This window comes from Asterias amurensis, chromosome 15, assembly GCF_032118995.1.
Source record: "Asterias amurensis chromosome 15, ASM3211899v1".
NCBI lineage: Eukaryota > Metazoa > Echinodermata > Asteroidea > Forcipulatida > Asteriidae > Asterias > Asterias amurensis.
Window position 1 is genome coordinate 9,715,168 of NC_092662.1, and position 12,174 is coordinate 9,727,341.

General features: G+C 44.1%; 1 protein-coding gene and 1 pseudogene across 1 annotated transcript; both read left to right on the top strand.

Annotated features, from left to right (window-relative positions):
• Positions 1 to 512: 512 nt before the first annotated feature.
• On the top strand, positions 513 to 5,810 carry LOC139948397 (uncharacterized; annotated as a pseudogene).
• A 3,905-nt stretch (positions 5,811 to 9,715) lies between these two features.
• On the top strand, positions 9,716 to 11,221 carry LOC139948398 (uncharacterized). Its single transcript, XM_071946543.1, has one exon. It carries the CDS (start codon positions 9,716 to 9,718, stop codon positions 11,219 to 11,221), a length of 1,506 nt encoding a protein of 501 aa, XP_071802644.1.
• The last annotated feature ends 953 nt before the right edge of the window (positions 11,222 to 12,174 follow it).

Consider the following 12,174-nt stretch of genomic DNA (forward strand, 5'->3'; position numbering starts at 1 on the left):
GACTTGTTTTCTCCGTTTTGGAAGCCATTTTTCACGTACAAATTTCTCTTTTTAAAATTTGAGTTGCACCGATTTTTTTAATACATAACGACAGATATGCTCTTTGTTTCAGTTTACTGGTACATTATTTTGGTTGAGACTTTTCAGAAAAGGCCGAAAAAGACTGAATTTCAGAAGCCCTTTTGACTAGTAGTATTCAAACCGAGGTCACGCATGAAAAAATCACGCCTACTCGCGCAGATAAATCACAAAGTAGACTTATTAAATCGAGTGTACTGCAGGTAGAATGTGGAGGAAGGAAGACAAGTAGAATTTCTATTCGTTTTCGCACGACAAGTGCGAAGTCGTGGTATTTTGTATTACGTAACAGCGCTGACTATAGTATAAATAGCAAAGTTCGCATTTAGCTCACCCTCGGTTCAATGGTTCAACAGTCAACCCATACACACGTCCATTTTCAACCGTTCCACACACGCATTCTTAAACTGCCACACCTTAATTGCGGTTACACTATGATGAACGTAGAAGGAAATCAGCAGCCTAACCAAGGCAATCAAGAAATCCTACAGGCTATACAAGCGCTAACCAACTCGCTGGATGTCCGAGTTGAGAGCGCTTGTAAGAAACAGCGGCTCTCGGCAGACATACCCACCTTTAAGAGAGAGGGTAATAAGCAGCAGTACAACCACTGTGAGAAGGTTCTCGCCCTGGTCGAACAAGCCATTCAGAGCATCGACTCCATTGACATCGACCGCGCCAAAGCCGCCCTAACCGACATCGAAAACTTGTCAAAGACCGGCATAAGCTGATTCGCATCGCCGACCGATCGGAGCTAGGCTGGGGCGTGGTGAAAGAGTACGTTGCGGACGACCTGTCGTCAGATTCAAGCGACGAAAAGCGAATCAAAAAGGCGGAAAAGGCAGCCGCAGCTAAGAGACCGGCGACCAAGAAGAAACCAACCACCTGCAGATATGCACCACTTATGTCTGCTTTTCCTACCAGGCATCCTGCCGCTTTTCCTGCCCAACGACGACCATTTTTTCGTCAATACCGAAGCCCCCTCGACAACCGTTCCTGCTTCCAATGTGGCCTTCACGGCCACGTCTGGTCATCTTGCCCCTCCCCTACAAGCTCCCTAGCGTCAACACGGACACCAAGGACCAAGACCAACCGATACAAGGAACGTCTAGAGAGTGGGAACACAACCAGGGCCAGTCCGGGGCTCCCGAAGGAGTTAAAGGTAAACTCAAACCATGTATTCCTTATTGGAAAAATGTTCTAAAAGCCAGCGAATTTGTCGTTGGTGTGATCGAATCAGGCTATAAGATCCCGTTTGTTGTGAATCCTCCCCCATTTTACGCAAAAAACAATAGATCAAGCTTTGATCACCCTGTATTTATTCAAGCTGCTATTTCAGAACTCTTACGAAAACATTGCATTACAGAAGTGGACACACTACCCCATTGTTGTAACCCCCTTCTTACCGTCGCAAAAGGAAAGAAACTTAGACTGGTCCTCGATCTCCGCCACCCAAACCAATTCATATTCAAAACAAAGTTCAAGTATGAAGACCTCAGGCACGTATCACAAGTTTTGGATTCCGATCAGTATTGTTCCAGTTTTGATTTAGAGTCCCGTTATCATCATGGAGATATTTTCCCGCCACAACAAACCTATTTAGGTTTCGCTTGGCATTTCGAGCATGGCCCTACGATATTTTTTGAATTCTGTGTTTTACCTTTCGGCCTGTCAAGCGCGTGCTACTTGTTCACTAAGCTCACAAGACCATTAGTCTATCCATTGGCGGGCGCAAGGGATTTGTTCATCCATGTACATCGACGATGGTTTAATCGTTTCCCCCAATCTGCTTTCAGCATTGCGTAATTCAGTAATTGTCAAAGAATCAGTTATCCTCAGCGGCTTTGTTCCCAGCAAAACAAAGTGCATATGGCAGCCACAAACTTCAATCACTTACCTGGGCCTCGTCATAGATTCCAGCGCACTCACATTTTCCGTTCCAGCCGCAAAAATTGCAAAGCTAAAAGCGCTTCTTCACGACGCATTATTAGCTCATCACCATGGCAGATCGCTAGCGCGCGTCACAGGCAAACTAATTTCCATGAGCCTCGCCCTAGGCCCAGTTACCCGCCTTATGACACGCGCCATGTACCGCACTATTGAAGGCAGATATTCCTAGTCAGATTGCGTCCATATTTCATACCCCGTAGCCGCAGAACTACAATTTTGGCTTACCAACCTCGACGTATACAACGGCTTTTCTATCAAACACCAGCATACCCCATCCCGAGCCGTGTATTCAGACGCAAGCGACACTGGCTACGGCGGTTACGCAACAGGCCGTTCCCCCCTACATCTTTCCGGCTCATGGTCAAAAGCCGAACAGTCCCGCAGTTCAACATGGCGCGAACTAGCAGCCGTATACAAGATGCTACAAGACCTATGCGTAGAATTCACACATGAGAAAGTAAGATGGTATACAGATAATGCTAACGTTCCCCGCATCCCTGCTCACGGTAGCACCAAACCTGATTTGCAGGAACTTGCCTTGGCCATTTGTTCATTGTCCCTTAAGCACAATCTGGTAATTCTTCCAGAATGGATCCCCCGAAACCTAAACAGCATTTCCGACAGCATCAGTAGAGTAAGCAATTACGACGATTGGTCAATAGATATTCACACCTTCACTTTCATTGATAATCTCTGGGGACCACATACATCTGATCGTTTTGCTTCCCCTACCAATAACAAAGTACGGCAATTCAATTCCAGGTTCTGGTGCAAGAATACGTCAAGGGTCGACGCTTTCTGTCACTATTGGTCAAAAGACAACAACTATCTGTTCCCACCCTATTCCCTCATAGTCCATACACTGAAACAGTTACTGTCTCGGTAGCGGTACTCTTATTGTTCCCAAATGGACCTCTGCATACTTTTGGCCATCACTATATGCCCTGATGGCAACCATTTACTTAGCTCTATTCATGACTGGCGTTTGTTGAATATTGCATTCACTCCACCTCTGATTACCCCCAATTCCATATTTAACAGCACCCCGACATTCCTGTGCTTAGCTCTGCGCATCGATCATAGCTGCAACCCCAGAACAAGCATTGCAAGGTTTTTGCTGCTCAGAACTCGGCTATTGCCAGAATCGATAAAATAAACGAATGACATGGCCGATTTGAGGCTTGCGAATGGCTTTTCGCCACATAACCGGCAATTTGTCGCCGGCCAATTAACTATTATTGATTAATCAGTGTGCTACTTGATGTATGCTGTTTCGTTCATTTTGTAACGCACCGTCAGAACATTACTTTACCCTTTCTTTGGCGTCCTCGTTAGCAAGGTTGACTAGCGACCGCACCAAAAGTTCACCAAAACCAAATGTTTGAATCCGTGATTTTTGTGTTTGTTTTTTATTTGTCCACATGAGGTAGAAATAGAATAGAAGTGGACTTTCTGACGTAAGAATGGAGGAAGAAAGTAGAATTTCTATTCGTTTTCGCACGACAAGTGCGAAGTCGTGGTATTTTGTATTACGTATAACAGCGCTGACTGTAGTATAAATAACCAAGTTCGCATTTAGCTCACCCTCGGTTCAACAGTCAACCCATACACACGTCCTTTTCCCACCCATTCCCGACCCAATCCTTAAATAGTTATCAAGTTAATCCAGCATTCGGTACAGGGGAGTGCACCCCCGTGAGCACCCGGAATGCACCCACGTTTCCTCATGGAGGTTTTTCGTGGCCACCGAGCGCTTATTACAATAGGTAATTTAGACCGGTGCACACTCGACTGTTCTAGTTTATTCACAACCGAACTATTCTTTTGCTATTGTCAAACCGTACAAATAACATCTTATTACGTGTGTTCGTCACGACTAGTGTTATTTAAACACAGCCAGCCGAGAGAATTTGTATTTTTCTTAAACCTTACATTGTGCTTGTTGAACGCCAAAAACTTTGCCGTTTGTAACGCTTTTGTGCGTTTTTTACATGCAATACGAACCCAATACTTTGCCCATGTCCTTCATAGTTTTTTTCAGCCATTTGGAACAACCTCGCAAGCTCCCTACAAGACCCGGCCCTACACACACTAGCCACCACCAGCCTTCAAAGACTACTCCTGTCAGCAACAGCACCTTCAACCAACAAGAAATACACAGCTAGCTGGGCAAGGTGGGAGACCTGGGCATCATCAAAGAACGGCATGGTAGTACTCCCAGTCAATCCATACCAACTCACGCTGTATATTACCGAACTGGCAACCACCGGACCAAAGTATATCGCCGAATCGGCGACAGCGGCAATCAAGTGGATTCACAGCCTGGCCGGCTTACCTTCCCCAACAGACAACCCCATGGTGAAAACCGCTCTCCAAGGGTTCAAACGGCTTCATTCTTCAGCTGCTATCCGAAAAGAACCCATCACACCGGACATACTATCAAAACTCATGGACCGACACGGTCACAAGAACGCAACACTAGCAGATTTAAGAGTTATGTTTGTTTGCCTAGTGTCGTACGCAGGATTCCTGCGGTTCAATGACCTATCCGTAGTTAAGTGAAACGACTGCAAAATAACCAGCGACCACCTAACAATCCACCTACCTAGATCAAAAACAGACCAGTACAGACAGGGGTCAGAAGTAGTGATTTCTAGAACATTCAAATCAACCTGCCCCGTAGCTGCGACAGAGCGGTACTTCTCGGCCCTAAACGACCCGCCAGATTCGTCGTTGCCAGTACGGAGGCTGACACACACTAAAAAAGGGCCTCACTCCGTCTATCACCCCTTAAGTTATACTCGCACCCGCGAGATCGTACTCGGAGCCCTCCGGCCCATTGTTCCCGACTTTTCCATAGCCTCAGATCCGATTGGGGGGGGGGGGGGAGGGGGGGGGGGGGGCTACAGCAGCATATAATAAAAAACATTCCCCCCTTCCTCATCTCCAAACACGGTAGATGGAAGACGGAAACCGCCCGAAACGCCTACCTTAAGCTAGACTCCGCCACAAAAATGAAAACATCCCAATCACTTGGAATATGATTTTTGCATTAAAATGATAATTATTTGCCAAGAAGTTGCATATTATGTTAAAGCCATTGGACCCTTTCGGTTCATAAAAAAAAATAAAAGTTCACAGATTTACAAATAACTTACAGGGTTTACAGAAGGCAATGGTGAAAGACTTCTCTTGAAATATTAGTCCATGAAATGCTTTACTTTTTGAGAAAACAGCAAAACAATATAAATTCTCGTTAACGAGAATTACGGATTTATTTCAAACACATGTCATGACACGGCGAAACGCGCGAAAACAAGGGTGGGTTTTCCGTTGTTTTCTCCCGACTCCGATGACCGATTGAGCCTAAATTTTCACAGGTTTGTTATTTGATTTAGAAGTTGTGGTACACAAAGTGTGGGCCTTGGACAACACTGTTTACCGGAAGGGTCCAATGGCTTTAACCGATAATAATGGAGTATGAATTGCATATTATCCAAACCACTCTCGTCGCACATCTTGAGGAAATCGTATTTACGGTAATCGATAGAGAATTGAGAGGAACAAAATGAATTAAAGAATTGTTATTGTTGTTATAGTTTTTGTTGTTACGAATATTGCTTGTATTTATGGTAATTTACAGAGAATCGAGAAGAAGCAAACGAATTAATGAATTGCTTAGTGATTGTTACAGTTTTTGTTCTATATGAATATAATTATTATTATTCTTTTGTTTGTATGCACAGATAACCCACGGATTGTATGGTACGGAGGAAAGATAATCGAAAAAGAGAAGATACAATAAAAGCAAGGTTGACTAGCGACCGCACCAAAAGTTCACCAAAACCAAATGTTTGAATTCGTGATTATTGTGTTTGTTTTTTATTTGTCCACATGAGGTAGAAATAGAATAGAAATGGACTTTGGTTTTGAAATGGACGATGGTTTTTATAAAAAACTATGACCTATATTGCACTTAGAAAAAGAAAAAAACATTGCATGATCCCATTCCTATGTTTATTTAGCTTGCGCTGAGTTTAAAGGCACTGGACACTATTGGAAATTACTCAATAAAGTTTTAGCATAAACACTTACTTGGTGACGAGCAACGGAGAACTGTATACATGTAGTTGTCACCGGTATGAATAATACCCCCCTCTAAAAATAGATTGTAGACTTACGCCATTGGTTAAAAATATTCATATATGCAAATCACCCCAAAATCAAATCAGCTTTCACACCGTTGGCGGCGCACTATACTTCGCCGTCATTCATATTCTTGTAGAAGACGCGTAAACAGCTTTCCTTTCCTTCGTCTTCTACTTACAGGTAAAGATTTTCTATTTTCATATATTATGCTTATAACTTTATTTCATTTATTTATACAACATGTGACTAGAGCAAATGTATAATAGAGTTACCTTGTACATATTACTGTGATTTATCGTTAGTTTGTAGATAATTATTGTTTTCCTGTATATTGAGATATGCAGGAAAAGCAACCAAATTCAGTTTAATCTCGTACTTTCGTTGTAAATAATGTTTAAGTAAATATACAACACAGGCGTGATTATTTTAACGTCTGTCCATTTTGTTTATTTGGACTTACGATGTCTCTATCGTCGACTGAGTCACATAATTCAAGATGGCGGCCGCCAGCAAGCTTTTGGCGGGAACCGTGCGCCATCTTGTTTTATTTGTTTTCTGCCTTAAGCAATACCTTTACCTTTTAATTTAATTGATTTGTTTATTAAATCTAAATATATCCTAAATATGCATTAGCCTTTATTAATTAAAAAGTCATTCATATTCTTGTAGAAGACGCGTAAACAGCTTTCCTTTCCTTCGTCTTCTACTTACAGAATAAACATCGTGATAATAAGAACAACAACACAGCCGTGTCCTCTATCCTTTATTTGGCCTATTAAATACCGTGGGCCACAAATGGTGGAGAATCCGGGTAGAGGACCATCATCGGCTTGTTCCGTTTGAGCAAACCATCATAGATCTACAGTATTCCAGCCTAACGGCCACTTCTTTACCTACATGTACTGGCATTCAACCAAAGCAACTACCCTGAGGGCCACGATCTGATCCGGTATCCTGAGGCCGCTGCAGAGGCATCCGGAGACCGGGAACGGACCGTCTTACAGACCCCTCCACGGACCCGTCTTGGAGCACTCCACGGACCCCGTCTTGGAGCCCTTCACAGACCCGTCTTACAGAGCCCCCCATTTGCCAAATCCAAGCTACATTGAGAAGTGACCGCGGAACAACAAGAACATTCGTAAAGATCCACAACCATTCGGTATAATGTGTTGTCATCTGCTGATTTTGTGAACATTGACATTTTTGCAGATTTTTTCTGTGTCAACCTAACTCTTGCGAGAAAAGTTTGGACTCTTAGTCATCAAATCGACGTAGACATCCAAAAACCATTTCGATCGTCGTCGGTTGTTGAAACATTTTTTAGCAGTCAGCCATATTTTTTGTTGCCAAGTTGCAGCAATAGACATTTGTAAACAGTGAGCTAAATGCATCAGTGACTTTCGGCTCGGAATTTGCGACATTCCAGAACTTACTAACTGCTACTGTCCAGCCAGGAGTTCCCCTATTGATCCTAATTGAACTATTGTATTTGAGATGTCAAATTGAGTGTTATACTATTGTTCAGTTTTAACACCGTTAGAGTTAAGCCGTTTATCTGCTACTGTGTATTGTGATTGACAACAATGACCGATTTGGTAGCACAAGTTTGCTACTGTGCATTGTAAATTGGCATTGTTCGTCCGCTACTGGTTCTACTACTGTGTATTGTGATTGACAACAATGACCGACTTGGTAGCTCAGGTTTGCTACTGTTGATAAAGTTGGCGTTGATTGTTTGTGCTTTCACATCACATTTCACCCGAGAGTTACTATTTTTGTTTACTCTTGAGCTATTTTTTCCCATAGCAAGTGGATTTTATTTGTGTTGTTTAATATTTGACTGAAGGTGACTTGCACTTATTGATGCCATGTTGAAGTCAGTATGAAGCTAAGCATTACGTTACTTTTATGCTTTTCTCTCATTGAAAGTGTGGTAGTTTTTTTTGGGATGCGCCAATAGAAATAATAACATTGCTCTTTCGGGACACTCTCTTCACAATTGAGTTTGTATCAAACGTTCTGGTTGGTATTTGCCATTTTTTCCCTAATTGATCACACTGATTAGCCTGCTGATAGTCTTAGCCTGAAACATATATGCATTATCACTTGTTACTGATTGCTGCTTGTTTCTTTTGTTTCGATTATCAACTTGTATGTTTTAGCTTATCCATCTCGTCCACAACCACCACCAGCTTACCTTCTACTATCTCCTTCACTACGCGGTTGCTGTCACTTTGCCATCAACTTCCATCTAGCTGATATCATGGCAACCTCCAAAAAACAATCACGTTTTGACGACGATCTACTCTCGCCTCCTGACACCAAACAAACTACAAATCCGCTCTCCTTCAGACCACAACACGTAAATCCTGCAATGGTAACTCCTCCACGACAGAGTGGGTATAGAAGGAAGTCAGTTATTCAGTCTCCTTCGATGCCAACATCCGAAGAGCTACGAAATTTTCGAACACTACCGGAGCAGTTCCTTTTAGAGTTGAAAGATCTCGAGAATAGACTTTCCCAACCACGACACATGCACTCTACAAACCAGAAGCACGGTTCTTCTTCACTACCACGACACCCGATCGGTTCACCTTCACCACCGATTCTCACTCCAAACACACCGGTACTGACACACAGCCACCCCACCATGAATCCTCAGAGTTTGCAGCCTACCAATGGTCCTTCTTCATCACCGCAATACCACCAGGTGAAAACTCTTCCAATGTTCACAGGCCGTGAAGGTTCGGCAGTCTGCATCGATGATTGGATAAGAGACACAAAGTACCGCATCAGTTCTACGTCAATGCCTGCCTACATGCAGTTCCCAACAATCGTGAGATACTTAGGCGGTGCTGCAAGAAAACTCGTGCTAAATCTCCCTCCAGAACAGCAGACCCCAAGTGACGCATTTTCAGAGCTGCATGCATAATATGGAGAAATCTCTCTCTTCGGTGATCCTTTGGCAGATTTCTATGAACGTGTCAGACAAGCTAACGAGTCTCCAACGATCTACGCTGTCGAGTTAGAGGCTACTTTAAGAACTGTAGAGGAAAGAATGAACAGGGGACGGCCTCTACCTACACGAAACCGAATGTTGACACAACAGTTCATGAGAGGAGTCCGAGATGACAGAGTAACCCAACGTCTTGCTCCCATGAGACCCAGAGAGATGACATACAGAGAACTTCAACAGGAGATAAGACAAGTCGAACGAGAAACGAAGACGGCAACACTCTCCAAATCGGAACAAGCACAATCTCAATTTGTCCGGTCCAAACCACAAACACAGCCGACACAGCAAAAGAGCTATGGTCCGACTCCAACCGAGGCCCCACCATCAACTCTTACTTCTTCACAAGTAAAAACCAACACTGACGTCCTCCAAGACCTGGTATTGGCTGTCAGGCAACTTGCAGAGAAAGTTGAAAAGATGACGACGAAACCCATCACAACCTCTTCGTCAAAGAACAACCTACCCGACTGATGGAGTGTTTACCTGTCATCGCTGTGGGCAAAATGGACACATTGCAAGAGGATGCCGCAACGTGCCGTCAAACCAGCAGGGCCCACGACCACAGGGCATGCCGTTGGAGCCCGACAACAAGAAGGCCCTCTAGTATCTTCTTCAAACACTGATTCAGAGAGAGAGCACCAGAAACTCATCGGCCCTAACAACGAGACAGTGGTAGAAGTCAACGGAGAAGGTTTTACTGCTTTGATTGATTCAGGCTCTCAGATAACTGCAATCTCAGAAAGTTTGTGGAAAGAGCATCCACAGCTACAATGCAAACAACTGACTCCAGTTTCTGTCATCATTCAAGGCGCCAGCGGACAGACTTTACCCTACCTAGGTGTCATTCCAATTTCACTGACGATTCTGGGTGTTGTTTACGATGAGGTTCCGGCCTTTGTGGTCCCATCTGACCCTTACAAAAGACGTGTTCCTGTGCTTGTTGGTACCAACATAATTCGAGCAGCTAGAAGAGACCAGAACTTATCCAGAGGGAACTCGTTCATGGAATCCGTCAAGAAGGAAGACACGGCCTGGCATACTGCTTTCATCAAAACCACAGTTTCAGAACCAGGTGATCATCAAGGTAGCATTGGCTACGCCAAGTATGTTGATCGTTCTCCAATTGTTGTACCACCAGGGACAGAAGTAGATGTCATTTGTCAAGCACCCGATGGTCCAGATAACTACACTGCCGTTGTTAAAGGTTTTCTTCAGAGTAAGTCCTCTCTTGAATTGGGAAGTCTCGTTGCTGACGGTGATTCGAACCGCCAAGTGCCGGTTCGACTCTGTAATATTTCTGCAAGGCCGATTACCATCACCAGAAACTCACGACTTGCCAAACTCTCTTCAGTACTCAGAATTGATATGCCCTCGAACACGCAATTGATGTCCGACAAAGATATAGGCGTAGCGGCACAGCTAAAAAAGGTAACAGTAGAGGTTGCCAACAGTTCTCCGTCCATAGATTTGTCTGAAGCAGCCATTGATGACGACCTTCAGAGAAAACAGCTCGATGGTCTTCTTCATCAGGAGTACTCTGATGTTTTCTTAACGTTTTCACTCGACTTCGGCCGAACCTCTACTATCAAGCACACCATCCAACTAGTTGATAACCAGCCTTTCCGTCTTCCTTATAGACGAATACCACCATCCCAGTATCAGGCGGTCCGAGAACACATACAAGCAATGGAGGAAACAGGAGCAATTCGGCGCAGTTCTAGCCCCTACGCATCTCCAATTGTCATCGTACACAAGAAAGATGGTTCACTTAGGATATGTATGGACTACAGGCAACTCAACGCTAAGACGATCCGTGACGCATTCCCTCTCCCTCGAATTGAAGAAGCATTAGATGCTCTCGGGAATGCGACTCTCTTCTCTACACTTGATCTCACTTCAGGTTACTGGCAAGTGGAGGTAGATGAAGACGACAAACACAAAACTGCTTTCACCACTCCATGGGTCTCTTTGAATGTAACAGAATGCCTTTCGGACTGCAGAATGCTCCAGCCACATTTCAACGCCTAATGCAGACATGTTTGGGAGAACAGAATTATTCAACTGTCTTATTGTATCTGGATGATATAATTGTTTTCTCCTCTACATTCGATGAGCACATACGACGACTTGGCAAGGTATTTGAATGTCTCCGTCAGCATGGTCTTAAACTCAAGCCATCCAAATGCTTTCTCCTTCTCTCCTTCAAAGAGAGGTCAAATACCTTGGCCATGTTGTCTCATCACAGGGAATCTTCACCGACCCAGTGAACTACTGGCCTACTCCGACAGATCGAAAACAGCTGATGAGGTTCCTTGGCTTCACGGGTTATTACAGACGATATGTAAAGAACTACTCAAAGATTGCCGCTCCCCTCTACAAACTAATATCAGGAGACACCAAACTCAGAAAGGAAGGCAAAAAGAGACAAGCCCCACCACGAATTCCGTTCATCTGGAATGATGAGTGTCAAATTGCAGTGGACTCGTTAAAACAACTCTTAACATCACCGCCAGTTCTTGCGTACGCAGACTACACTATTCCCTTCATCCTTCAAACAGACGCGTCTGGTGTCGGACTTGGTGCAGTCCTAAGTCAAATGCAGGATGGCAAAGAACGAGTCATTTCCTTCGCCAGTCGAGGACTCAAACCAGCAGAATCGCGTTATCCTGCCCATAAGCTGGAGTTTTTAGCTCTAAAGTGGGCAGCGACAGAGAAATTCCGTGAGTATTTACTTGGAAACAAGTTCTCCGTCTTGACTGACAACAATCCTCTGGTCTACGTGACAACAACGGCAAAGTTGGATGCAACTGGCCAGAGATGGATTGCTGCTCTTTCGCAATTTGACTTCACGGTCAAATATCGACCCGGCAAGGATTACACTGTTGCTGATGCCCTTTCAAGGAAATCACATCCAGAAGAGTCCACAGCAATATTAGACTTCCAGAAAGAAGCAGTGACACTCTCAGAAGATGTTGTTAAAG

Coding starts and splice junctions, on each gene's coding strand:
- LOC139948398 (XM_071946543.1), top strand. CDS start 9,716: ATGCCGCAACGTGCCGTCAAACCAGCAGGGCCCACGACCACAGGGCAT.